The sequence below is a fragment of the Sylvia atricapilla genome, chromosome 6 (genome assembly GCF_009819655.1).
Source record: "Sylvia atricapilla isolate bSylAtr1 chromosome 6, bSylAtr1.pri, whole genome shotgun sequence".
Classification (NCBI taxonomy): domain Eukaryota; kingdom Metazoa; phylum Chordata; class Aves; order Passeriformes; family Sylviidae; genus Sylvia; species Sylvia atricapilla.
In genome coordinates this window covers 28,922,629-28,936,075 of record NC_089145.1, presented here as the reverse complement: position 1 = coordinate 28,936,075, position 13,447 = coordinate 28,922,629, and the positions used below count along the sequence as shown (strand labels likewise).

Sequence of the window (13,447 nt, the reverse complement as noted above, 5' to 3'; positions counted from 1 at the left end):
TGTGGGAGGTGCAAGGTGGTTCCTCTTGGAGCAAGGTCTGGCCTTGTGGGAGGTCAGGCGTTTGGCCTGCTGCCCTTTCTCCCTGCTGCTGCAGAGTTTTTGGGTGCCAAGCTAAGGAAGGAGGAGGAGTTGTTGTACTGTGTGGGTGTCTGTTGAAGCGGCAGTGTATTGGGCTGCTAGGCACTCCTGAGAGCAGGCATTGAGAGGGGGTAGGATCCACAGTTACCTGGATTGTTGCCAGTCACCTTTGGGGAATGGGAGCTTCATTCTCAGAGCCTTAGTGGTGCAGATGCTGGATCATCCCAAGAGGTGTGGAGCATGTTGGGCCTCTCACTTGCAGGGGTAAAGGCAGCATTCACACTCATCAGGGTGGAAGGTCAGCTGTGTTGAGATCTTGAGTCAATTGATCCTACTGACTTGGATAATGATGGGCGTCTGTGTCCAAGTGGGACTTGGCTTCAACTGGAACCCAGGTGGCTGAAAGCACTTGATGTGATGAAAGGGATCATAGACTTCTCTCAGGCTGTATGTGAAGTATTATCTGCTCTATAAATAGTCCTTCTGAATGCTCTTTCTAGACCATACCACTTACTTGCCTTGCGAGCAGCATGAGTGTTTTCCCTGAGGAGCTGGGTGTTGTAATGATGAGCTTCCTGTTAAACTCCCAGGCTTTGCAGTATGGAGGCTTGATTTCTGGCCAGAAATTATTAAGTGTAGGTTCTTGGTACAAACCTGTTTATTCGATTAAGATTAACTACTTTGGGTTACAAGGCGTAGTCTGGACACTGGAGATGTCTATGCCAGTCTTTCTTGGTACTGTGTGTGTAGTGTGACCATACCTAGGTGGTGTCTAGAGCAGGTGTGGTGTGGAGTTCACTGCTACAACAGAAAGCACATTTAAGGTTTATCTGGTTTGGAGGCACAGCTTGCTGGGCCCAAGCCTGGCATATAAAGGCAGTTTGTGTAGCCATGATCCTGGTTTGTGTGGCCTCTGCTGTGGGCGATCAGTGGTACTGCATGGTCTCTGTTGGAGGATGGGGGAAACCAACAGCTCCATGGGCTCTTGGCTCTGCATTGGATCTCACTGGCTTCTGCATGGAGAAACTTTGGCGGCTCATTCTGGGTCTGGTAGAGAAGTTACGTTAATCTGCAGTGATGTTGTCAGGATCTGCTTCCATTATGTGCCAGCAGGATGGTTACAGGTAAGTGAAATAAAGAAAGGGAACTGATACAGGCAGTGATTTTCTTACAGGTAAAACTGGGACAGTCACTTGGCACGTTCTTCAGCTGTCCCAAAGGGTTGTCACGATGACTTTGAAGTCACTGAAAGTCTCTCCTCCTTTCTGGGCTGACAGAGTGAGGCATAGTTCAGAGCAAGGTCTTTGGGGAATAACACGGTGGGTACAGATGCCTCTGTGGCTGCTGCAGAATAAGTCTTTGACAGAACAGCTGGAGACCTATGACCTGGCAGCAGAAGGTAGAGCTTGGAGGGTTGTGATAGAAACTGCTGCAGAATCCATATATTTTCCCGATTCCCCACTGTTTCTGCAATGTCTTGACACTGATTTCATTTCTTGAGGGCCTAATGGGTTCACAACCTGCAGAGATAATTTTTGCTGCATCTGAAGAAAGAGAAAAATGTGAGAATGGGTAATTCTGAAGCCAGGTTAGGAAAAGATTGTGCCAGCTACAATTAGGATTACTGAGTCATTTAAAACAAGAGGAAGGATCTTGGGATTCCTGTCAAAGTCTGAAGCCATTTTGTTTCCAGCCATTTTATGACCTGGAGCCTGGAATACAACCCTTTTGTTGCAGTAGTCCTGCCAGCACCTGCATGTCTTTTTGCAGTACTAACTCCTTTGCTCTGAACAGACACCCAAGGATCCAAATGAGTGTGGGTTTTTTACCTCCCATAAAGTGATTCTCCAGCATAACTGTAAGATGTGGTAAAGTGATCCTGAAGCAGCTCTGTATCAGCTACTCTGCTGTTACTCCCTCAAGGCAGTGGAGAAAAGCTGGACTGGCAGCATCAGAGGGGTGTTGGGTAGAGGACCTCATTGAGCAGTGCATCATTCAGCCATCTGTGCAGTCAGCTGAGCTTTGGAATTAGAGACCTGCTGGAGCTGGAGAAGAGTCTATTTCACATCTATACCAATATTGTATATATTTTAAAATGAAATTTAAATCTCTTTATGTACTTTTTTTGGCAAAAGATCCAAATGCTTCCTTCATTTGGCTGCATTATTTGGCAGTTCTGTCCTCTCAAGAAATCACTTAACAGCTTGAAGCAAAGCTGCGATCTGTTGCACTAAGGAATATGTCATGTTTTTGTATAGTTTTAGCCACATGCAAACACCTCTGTTCTTTGCATGTGCTCAGTGCAAGTCATTGACTCTTGCAGGGTGTCCACTGTGGCTTAAAGCACCAGACTGAGAAAACGTGAGCACTGATAGTTTTGATAGTATGTAGCTGTGTGAAACATCCTGCTGATGCAACAAGTCCATTGAATTTCTAAAGTCTCAGTTACCTCTGAATTTTTGACTCTGATTTGAATGTAACATGTTGGATATGTAATTTCTAGTTAAAGAGCAACTGGATTCTGCCTTCATAAAGCAGCAATTAATCTGTAGTTATATTGTAAGCTTGTATGGCTTAGCATGGAAAAGACAAGAAATAAAGGAGCAAAGGTGTACTTGCCATTGGCTTGTTTACTCTGTCATGGATCCGAAAGACCAGGATGAGCAGAAATCCTTCTCCAAGCTGGAACAGCAGGTAGAGTAGTGGGAAGAAGTACAGGGGGCCAATGATCTCCGGGGCAAAGGTGACCTTGAGGATAGCTGAGCAAAGCTGTATATTCTGGCAGCCAGTTTCCATGCACACTGTCCGCCTGCATCTGAAGGAGAAAAAGTTAAATAGATCAGATTTATCACAGATTTAAATTGCTTTCAAACAACTGAAACAGAACCCTGCCCACCTTGCCTGTGGCTAAAAGCTGCTCTGTCAGGAACAATACTGCAATCCCTAGAAGGTTTTGCCTCCAGCTCCCTTCGCAATGGGCAGAGGCAGATCATGTTACAAATGTGAATTTTGTTCATAATGGTATTGGAGACCTTGTGTCCTGCTCTGGGCTCTGCAGCTTCCTGCAGGGATGTAATCTCCTGGGGTGATAAGAGCCCAATATATGAAGGTATAAAATAAGACTAGCAGGATTCCTACCTGGTTTGGGCAGGATGAGGAAAAAAGGAGGAGCAGGTTTTATATGCCCAGTTTTCATTAATTCCTGGGGCTGCAGTTGAGAATGCACTGACTGGTTTGAGGTAGTAATCAGCTGGGAAATAATTGTGTCGCTTGGGTTTTGAGCTCTGTTGGTATTTCTCAGTTGTTTGGGTTTGGGTTTTTTTTTCATTGCTAATAATTCTTTTCCCCCAGCTTCATTACCAAGAGCAGAGGTTGGTAATACATTTAGCAGGTCACTAGTGACCTTAAGCCAAAACCATCCATCTACTTATTCAGTGAAGGTTCCATGGTGATCAAGTGCCTGTGCCAAAAAACTTGCTTAGCTATTCCTCCCCTCTCAGCTAACCCAAGCAGAGGATAAAGTCATTTCCCTTCCCACTCAAGGTATGGGAGTCACTGGCTTTGGACCAGCTTGTACTGTGTCTGGTTGTATTCCTAGGTCCTATTTTGGGTGAATGGGGTCAGTGTTCTACAGAAGTATGTTCCTAAAATCCATGTTGTCACCATTGCTTTGCAAAGCAGAGCTGCCATACCTCTCTGTTGCTGGGGAGAGGGGAGGAAGGTGTGGAAGAACATACCGGTCATCAAGTCTGAAGGCTGCAGAGACAGCGTAGCCCAGCAGGAATCCAGTAAGGGGCATTAAGGCAGAAGTCCCCAGGAGAGATGGTGAGAAGACAACCATGATGCAGCTTCCCATATTGGCCACAGACAGAACAATTATAGCAGCAGATGACAGTAGAAGCATGACCATTCCTACCTAAAATAAAAGTGATTGAGATGTGGACAAGAGAGAAGTCCCTGGTAAAATGTGTGCCTCAGCAGTGAGAAACAGCTGTACCAGTTCTATCATCATGTGAAGTACAGAGGGCATAAGTGCCTTTCATGGACATAAATGTTATCCGTAGTCAACAAGAGATCATCCTGGGCTATTACCAAGAGACACCTTAAATAACCAAATACTTTCTAGTCTGTATGCAAAATGACTGGTCTTGCTGCACAGCCTGCTTGTTTCCCAGGCATATGGGGAAGTATGCTACTTGTCTCTGTCCAGGTCCTTTTGTGGGTCTAGTCCACCCCAAGCAGGTGACTTTACTCACAGGCAGAGCCTAGAAGAGTTCAATGGTGGTTGTCTGGATTTCTGTTTTGCTGTTTAAATGTCTGATGTATAAAGGAGGTGAAAACATGATTCCAGGCATCAGTAGGCACTTGGTGATACAGTGGCTTCTGTTGGATAGGTATCTCAATGACTTAAGCAGCAATTTTTTGATTTGATTTTTGCCTTGTGCTAGACCTCTGAGAACAGTGGGATGGTTTTAATTTATTTTGGGATAGTTATTGTTTGTTTGTTTGGTTTTTATCTGGGTTCTGCTTTGGGTGCAGCAGTAGTTGGGGGCAGTGCCTATGAAGTTTATTAGTGCTGATAAAGCAGAAAAACCCCAAAGTCAAAACTGAAGCAAAAGGAGAGCAATGTAAGAAGTTGGCTACAAAACGTCTGGCTGGAAAGGATGGATGACTTCTCCTTGTGCAAATATTTTAACCACTAAAGTGGTAAAGTGGATGTCTTGGGCTCTACCCTCAACACTTTCACTGATTAGTGGCATGTCTTAAAGAAGTTAATATGTCTGTTATTCTATTTTTGAGAGCTTCCTCAAGGCCCTTGTTTGAAAGGTAACTAGCACAGGATACTTCTTACCTTGGTGATAAGGCCAGTGTACTGTGGTTTCTTCTCATTCAAGATGATGCCGATGGCACAGGGGATTAGCATCAGCACCAGGGAGGTGATTATTCCTTTGTAAGGTACCTTGCCCTCCAAATCAGCCTCATATAGTCCTCCCGAGTAAAGGTACAGCAGCAGTGGCATTAATCCAATTGCCAGGACCATGGAGCATGCAGTCATTACAGCACTGAGATGAAGAAAGCCCCCCTCAGTAGAAGAACAACACTTTTTAAAAAATGGAGTATGCAAATCTGGTTACTTGCCTGGACAGATGATTTTAAGACTCTACCTCGCTTTTTCCCAACTTGTCACTGAGATCTCCCCAACATCACTGTCAGATTGTAGAAGGATATGATATGAATGGAGAAGGGAGAAGATGACTCAAGTTTCATACATGCTGAGAAAGGGTACATACCCATGACGAGGGTACAGTTTGCATTTCAGAAATTCACAACTGAGAGAAAAAGTAATACTTTGTATTTTTGTGCTGGATCTCGTTTTATTGCTAGAGTTTGTTGGAGAGTAGTGTCCTGCTAGTTCAACATTTCTTACTGATATGGCCTCTTTGGCAGCATGCTCAGTTTACACAGAACTGCATGGATAGGTACAGCATGTATATATGCTGTATGCACTGCTACATGGAGATGAAAAAGTGTTCTGCATCCATGTCATCAAGAGCAGCATGCCAGTGATTCAGAGAAAGGGACAAAGTCCCACTGTAAAACAGGGACAAAGTAACTTATTGAACAATATGGGTGCTTTAAAAATGTTTTGGACTTAGTATTTCAGTCTTTGTCCAGCTTCTTGGGGCCTCCTAATGTTGATTAAATAGTTTCCAAACCAGTCATATAACTGGATTGGCCTGGACCACAAACAGGTACATAGCTTTCCTTACCTGAGGTTCATGTCCCCTCTCAGTGCCAGGCTAAAGATGTTGGAGAGGTTTCCCCCTGGGCAGCAGCCACAGATGAGGATGGCCAGGGATTCTGATGTGCCCAGCTGGAAGAGCTTGCCCAGAATGAATGCTGTCAAGGGCATGATGCTGTACTGAGCCATTATGGCTATTGCCACACCTTTAGGTCTCTGGAGGTGAGCTGTGATCTTGGCTATCTCCATTGTACATCCCAAAGACACCATGATGAAAAGGAGGACCACGATAAGGATTACATTCAGGGCTGTGTCCGTAGCCTGCTGTCCAAATGCGAAGGGTGGTGCCAGACTGGTCAGGAAGGTGCTGCTCTGCATGCAACCTGGGCTCCAAAGTTCTGGGCTATCAAAAGCTCCCTCGGTTTTGTTCATCCTGCTGAGGAGTTCGGAGGTCCCTTCTTCTCTAAGTGGCTGGGAAGGTGAGGGAAAGATTGATTCAAAAGTCCAAATAGCATTAAATTAATGGCAGGAAAACATGAGCTCTCTTTCAGGACATCACTCTTACCCTTCAGCAGCTGTGGAAACAGATCTGCATTTAGAGCGATCAGCTGTGAACCCCATTCACTTTGGAAATATTCTGTGCAGTGTATGTATCTTCTGCTCTGGTCCTCCACTTCTTCCAGCACCCATTCTCACAATGAGACAGCTGGTAAGGGCAAGAGAGAGACAGCTCAACGTGGGTAAAGAAGACAGGTAAAGATGAGCACTTGATACAAAGAATAATGAACCAGAGCTCCTCTCATTCACAAGATACTGCTGAGACCAATACTTGAAAACATGATGCATCCAGGTACTTTGTTTTTAATGAGATTATAAAATACTTATTCTTCTGGCCATAAATAAAACTTTTGATAGCAAGATCTAGGAAGACATTACTATGTGGATAAGTAATTTCTCTGATAAACACTTGGGGACCTTCATGTCTCTTTTCCTGATGTGTAAAGTCCAACACTGTCTAGAAATGTTTTGGTTGCATATAGGAACTAATTCCTCAGGCCCTACCAACACTGAAAATGTTATTCACTCCTTGGTGCTGAGGGAAGGTTCTGCATGGTAGGTACCTCAGCTGATCTCTGCAGTGCAAGGCTAGCACACGATGAGCACAGCAGTGCTGCATTCAGGACCTGGGGTGTTCTGCATTGTGGTCCAGCCTGTGGGGCTGCAGGCATCACACAAACCCTCCAAGCAAAGCCAAATAGGCAGCTGATACCCACCCCAGACTGGCACTTGCTGTGGGCTTTCAGTACAGGGCTGCACAGCATGACACACAGTGCTCTGGTGTGCAGGGAAGCAGATCCTGGGCAGCTGGTGCTGGGGCTGGAAGCACCTGGAAAGGTGGTTGATCCTCTAGCTTTTGCAAGGGTGACTGCTGCTCATTCTGCCACTGCTCCCTGTCCCTGGCTGTAACAGGGGATGTGCTTCCCTACAGCTGCAGTGCTGGGAATGGCATGTTACCTGCCTTACCCTCAGGTGCCATACTTCCTGACCCCTTGGAAGGTTTTAATGCATTTATTGCCCTCAGACTGACCAGAGCCATCCCCTAGACCAAGGCAGGGACTCCAGAGGCAGACAGAGCAGAGCACATTAAACTAGAGCAAAATGGCTGCAGTTACCTTAGTGCCAGTGGATGTGGCTGGAGGGAGCTTTGGCAGATCACTCGTTGCTCTGTCCTTTCCTGGCTGAGCTTGCTGAGAGATAGCACTCTTCAGTCCTCCTGCTTCAAGAAAATCCCCCTTGGTAAAATCCTGTCCTCTGCTTGCAGGATATAAAGCCTGGGTCTAAAAGAGCCTCACAGATAGGGAAGTTGTTGTTATTTGGTAGTTGTACTAATAGGACTGGGGAAGGGATTTTAACCAGGGAGAGTTGCTGCAGTGTGGCTGAGCTCTAATTCCTTTGCTGAAGGGTATTATGACGCTGCTGTAGCATGTCCATTGCTTCTATTCATCTGCGAGCTCAGCAGGCTCAGCCTCTGCAGCCCTATTGCTCTGGAAACATTGCTGGAGGCAGGCAGGAATGTCAGAGCTGTTCTCTGTGTTCCTCCCCACTTGCTTCTGCTTTGGTTGGGAACTTTATTTTCCAGGCTGGCAGCCAGGCCGGAAAAGCACCAACAATGGTCTCAGGAGACCAGCACAGGCATCCCCCATTTGGTGGGAAGGAGCAGTGCCTGTGGCTCTCAGTGGCTCTGCACATCCACGCCCGTGGCCTCTCCCACACCCTTGTGAACACCACACTGCCATTCCTGGGGACAAGGGGCTCTTCAGTAAGTCACAGGTGGTGCCTTGAGCCCCTGTGTCACTGTGGTGGCAGAGTCGTGCCTTGGCTGGTTGCTGGGTCCTGGCTGAGCAGGTGGGGCGAGGAGGCCGGCAGCACTGTGTGCATTTTGATTTTCTGTAGGCATCTGCAAGACTATCAGGCACAAGCAAGGGCTGACCAAGTAGCACATAGGCAAGATCCATATGAATTAGGAGTAAGTGCAGGAGCAAAGCCCACAGCAATTCTTTATCTCTTTCTATCCCTGTGAATCCTCAGCCTTCCTAAAAACATGCTTGTTTCTCACTGTGTTTGCATTTTAGCTGTGTGCTGCTTTTGTAAGAAATGCAGAGTCAAGCCATGCAATAAAGTGCTTATAAAGTGTCACTGCCTCAGCAGCACCTCCTTTCCCCCTAAACACAGTGTAGCTCAGGTTTTTAAAATAACCATGTTCTAACATTCTCACCCTTTGCAGGACGGTGGAAGAATGTTTCAATGATTCTAATAATCAAAAAGAATGCCTGCTAGTTGTCCTTTGTTCAAGTATTCCTACTGGTTCACAGTAGTTAATGGAGGAAACGCCACAGGAGGCAAGGAAAAGACTGGTTGAAGAAAGTAGAATAAATTAGCACCATCATTTTACCCTGGTTCATGCTTGGACATACAGTTATTTGACATGGGCACCAGAGCTGGGAATTTCCACCTAAGTGTGGCCAGAGAGCTGTATCTCAGCTCTAAAGCTGCTGCTCCCTGCGGCAGGGCCTAGGAGGTGGGATGGCTGAAGGGATGGTTGGAGGGAGAAGCGTGCTCTCATCGCGGAGGGCAGCGGGCCCGGGCCTTCCATTGGCGCGCCGCTGCCTTGGTGCCCAAGCCATCCGACTTGCTTCAGAGATGCGTTTGCCTTGCAAGAAGCCGTCTGCTTAATCCCTGGGCAAAGCGTGCCTTTCCCTTTCTTCGGCCGCCTCCTGGAAGGGCTCAGCTCCTCTAAGGTAAACTCCCAGCTGCTCTCGCAGCGCTCTCCGCCTGTCCCCTGCCGGGCGCAGAGCGGCCGCGGCGGCCGGGCCCTCCCTGCGCTGCCGGCCGCCGCCGCTGGGGGGCAGTGCTGGCCTGTCCGCTGACCGAGCCCGGACTGACCGCCCCGGACAGCGCAGCGGGCACCGAGCCGCGCCGGCCACGCCGCAGGGTCTGAAGGGAGTATTTTTAAAAAGAGTGAGAAAATGTATACAACTTTGCAGTTCAAAACCAGCTGTGCTGTGGATTTTTTTTTTTTTAAGGAGCTAGTGCTTGATGCTTTAATAATGCAGCTTCATAAATTCATCTGAAAAATGCAAAATTACTTATATGCCCCTTTCAGTGGTGGGGGGCTGAAGTCCAATTTCTTAGTTTGCAACGGGGATCATCACCTCTCCTGTGTTTTTACAGAATTTAACACAACCTGAGCTTAGTCTAGTGGCTGCCCAAGGGCCCTGTTTCAGCAGATGTGCCCAACAGGAGCAGCGGTGCTTGATTATGTCAGATTTCACACTGTTGGCCCACAATACAAGACGTGTCTTTGACCTCTGGTGCCCACATTTTGCTCAGGTAAGGTTATGAAAACAGTGAGAACTGTTCTATTATCAGTAACTGAACTATACTGGGCTAATCAATTTGCACATTTCTGTGTGATTTTGAGGCAATTTGCCCACTACAGCCCTGTCCACCTGTGGGCACTATGCTGGAGTGGGGATGGAATGAGGAGAGCTTCTGCAGACACAGTCATGACTTGTTCCGGCAGTGACTGAGAGCTTTGTCCCAGGTGGAGACCCAGGATGGGCTCGACAGTGTCAGCCAGAGCATGCTCCAGTTGGCCAGCAGTGAAAAAGAAGCTTGCTCTGATCCCTCTTCTCTGTCAGGGAGGTAATTTTCAATTTGAGTTTGCTGAGCATGTAGGCATGGTTTATACCTTGAGCAGTGTAGGAAACTCTGTAGAAAGAAATGCTGCTCCCGAGAGCATGAGGTGCTTCAGTCTTTCAGACCAACATTTCTATAATATCAGTACACTGACTCTTCCTCTGTATTTCTAGAGTGAGGCTTTCCGCCAGCACTGGGAAATACCTGAGGGCCTTGAGTGGGTGGGAAGGGTCCTACCCCATCCTTCCAGTGCTGTTACTGTCCTAAGGGATTTGAGTTACTCCAGACTGAGAGCTCTGGAGAAGGGTTATGTTTATGGTAGGCAAGTCCAGGTTGCCATGGATTTCTGGCTGCTGTGATAGATTTTCTGTTTCCCTAAGGAACAGGTAGCAGTGGGCAATGTTGATGATACACGGGAAATACTCTGTTTTCCTTTGATGGGAAGCAAGCTGCAGGTCTGGGGCAGCAAACCCCTGCTGATGGGTTGAAAGGAAAACTGAGGGTACCCCATATTCCCAGATGCAAAGGGTATCTCTGTTTTTCCTACCTCTGCCTGCAGGAAGGGTGTCAGTGTGGTGTTGAAGCAGGTTCACCTCATGGGTAGATTTTTTTAATGAAAAACTCTACAGAAGGCAGTGTGTTCATGTCTGTGATGCTTATTTTTCTCTGTAGGAAGAGATATTTCTATTGTCCATTGTAGTTAGTTATTTACTATGTAATTCGTGTGTCTAGTTAATCTGAAATGTTTCATTTCTTTAGGCACCAGTTGTCAAAGACAGCTTCAGAAAAATTTGACAGCTTAAGTTTTCTTGCAATTTTGATAAAATGCTGCCAGCAGGACATTTCCCTAAACCTGCCTCCAATCTGTATAGCCCTGACTATTGCACTCAGCTTCACAGGAGAAATGAACCTTGGCTACTGTTCTTTGACCTTTGCAGGGTGATAACTGCACAGAAAATGCTGTGTTCTCGCTGAGTCACGTGAGAAGCCTCTGACATGAGCATGTGAGAGCTGCTGTGGGCAGCAGAAGTTGCTTGCCTAACTTCCAGTTGTGGATACTGTACATCTACAAAGGGCAATTGCACGTTGAGCTGAGGTGAAAGTGCTTATTCTGTATCAAAGTTTATATTTTAAATAATTTCATTCAGTAGGTTGCGCTGCAGTTCTGACATCATAGCTTTAAACTGCTCAATTAGTGACATGCACTAGTCCTCCTTCCTACATAATGAATATGAAGATTTTTCATATTCGGGGAAAGGTTAGGAAAGTGGAAAGTAAGAAATAAGGTGTTCAGGAATAGCCAAGGATTAATGAAAGAGTCCAAGACCCTTATGCATGCACAGAAAGGCTGGTGTGAAATCCTGGCTCCCATAGGACACTCACAGGGTGTCCTGAGTGCTCCAGCCCAAGGGAGAATTCCAGGTGGGCATGGAGGACAACAGGGATTCACAAGGCAGCACCATAGCTGAGGTGGGACACCTGAAGCCACCTCTCAAGGGATGTGTGAAGGCTGGATAGTCCTGGACTGCTGGCCAAGGTCTTGTGACCCACAATCCATCAGTGGAAAAATCCTAAATAAGTATCTACGTGTTCAGCAGCACTTGGATAAAGGGACCTGTTGACTTACAGGGTAAGCTCTGTTGGTGCTCAGTGCTGTGGCTGTGCCACTACTTTTTAGTTTGGATTTGTGCACTTCATTTACTTTGTTCCCTTTTTCTTCAGCCTTTACTTGTTGTGACTGGACCCTGATTCAGTCTGAAGAGGGAAGGATGTGTGGAGTTTATGTTCTTCACTTGCAGGGGTAGAAAGCTAGACTTATTTCCTTGCTTAGCATCCTGCTGTAAGACACAGCCAAGCCAATTTCTGCCTCTTCCACCATCCTGCTAAAGCCCTATTACTGCCTGCCTGGACTGAGCTTTGGCCTTTCTGCATGGTGCACATGTGCCACAAAAATTCCAAGAGGACTGTTGAAAACCCTTTGTTTTCTTGTGTACTGTACCCATCTGCCATCTTTGGCAGTTCCTTAGGCCCGTGTAGGCTGAGGTCTGTCTAGAGTAGCAGCCTCTGGGTGGTTGGATCCCAGTTTGGGTGCCAAACATATTCCTATTCCTCATGAATGTTTTGCTGAGTTTCTGGTGGAAATCTCATGTATTAGGCACTGCTGTGTTATTGGTATTCCTGTGGTCAGCCTCTGTGCTTGGAGCTTGTCCAGGCACCCAGGCAATGGTGAGCCAAACCCAGCACTGCAGTGCTTTTGTCTTGCTTTAATTAATTAGCATATGACACAATTATTAGCAGAATGTTTTTGTTTCCATTTGTTCATTCTGACAGCAACCAAAGGAAGCCATTATCTCTGCAAGAGGATGTTTCAGCAAGTGTTATGGTAAATAAAGCTAACAGGATCAGTGTAAAGGAGAGGATCACATTCTCTTAAGGACAGCAATCGATAATCAGGCTGTTACATGCCAAATCCTTTCAAGAGGTACGCTAGTGAGTTCACACTCAGATCAGCCTTTAATCTTGGAGGATCACTGACCTCTTTACTGGCTGATGTATTTTCCACAGTCTGCCTGCTCTGTAGCACAGGGTCACCCTGTAAGACCTGACGCAGTTCTTTCAGTGCCCTGAAACACAAAGAAAATAAGTTGATGGCACCCACCTGCCCCTTCTGGCCAAGACATTTCTGTATGGATTAGGCTAAAGATGGGCTTGACACTGGATGATGTTTCACAGCCTTCCCTGCTCCACCAGCTGCAGCAACCACAGCTGAGCACAGCATACGGTCATAGAAACTGTGTGCTCCTCTGGCCCCTAAGGCAGGGACTGCAGCGCTTGACTGCAAGCAACATTATTATCAGAAGCAAAATGACACTGAAGACCTGTTCGTAATACTGACAAATAAAATACTTAAACAATGCGATGTTGGTTAAAACACCTTACCATTTTTGTGCAACCCTAGAGAAAAATGATGAGACATATATAGGGTATTCATTCTTGAGACCTCCAGTGTTTCCTACACTCCTCATTTCAGTGCAAGTCTTTTGATCTTTGCTGTTTGGTGCAAAGGTGTGGGCATTAGGTAAGCTACTCAATTTTATTTTACAAAATAAAGAAGTTTGTAGCCCTCAGTGATTTGTAGAAAAGTTTGAAAATGTGATCTAAACTTCAGGAAACCAGAGTGCAAGTAGGAAAAGCTCAAATGTTTATAATTTTCTCTAAAACCAGAACATAATGCCTTGCAGTTTTAAAGCTGTGATTCTCTAGAGCCTGATAAATTTGCCTGCATCTGATAATTTTTGAGTATGTGGGGTTGGCAGTGCTGTAAAGGATGCTTTTCTCTCCCCAGATAATATGTTTCTGCCGGGAATTCCAGTTACTAGCCTTAACTGTTTCTGCACCTTTTTCTTGGCCAGCCTCTCCTGCAGC

At 46.3% G+C, this 13,447-nt stretch overlaps 1 protein-coding gene across 1 annotated transcript; it reads right to left on the bottom strand.

Moving 5' to 3' along the window:
* Positions 1 to 2,075: 2,075 nt before the first annotated feature.
* On the bottom strand, positions 2,076 to 6,363 carry SLC10A1 (solute carrier family 10 member 1). Its single transcript, XM_066321350.1, has 4 exons — positions 5,850 to 6,363; positions 4,931 to 5,141; positions 3,816 to 3,994; positions 2,076 to 2,893 (listed from the first exon to the last, which is right to left on the bottom strand). The coding sequence occupies exons 1-4, from the start codon at positions 6,251 to 6,253 to the stop codon at positions 2,653 to 2,655; spliced, it is 1,035 nt and encodes a 344-aa protein (XP_066177447.1). The 5' UTR covers positions 6,254 to 6,363; the 3' UTR covers positions 2,076 to 2,652.
* Between the last annotated feature and the right edge of the window lie 7,084 nt (positions 6,364 to 13,447).

Coding starts and splice junctions, on each gene's coding strand:
- SLC10A1 (XM_066321350.1), bottom strand. CDS start 6,253: ATGAACAAAACCGAGGGAGCTTTTGATAGCCCAGAACTTTGGAGCCCA. Junction 5,142..5,849: donor AGAGGGGACATGAACCTCAG/GTAAGGAAAGCT, acceptor TCTTCATCTCAG/TGCTGTAATGACTGCATGCT. Junction 2,894..3,815: donor GCCTTCAGACTTGATGACCG/GTATGTTCTTCC, acceptor TTTCTCCTTCAG/ATGCAGGCGGACAGTGTGCA.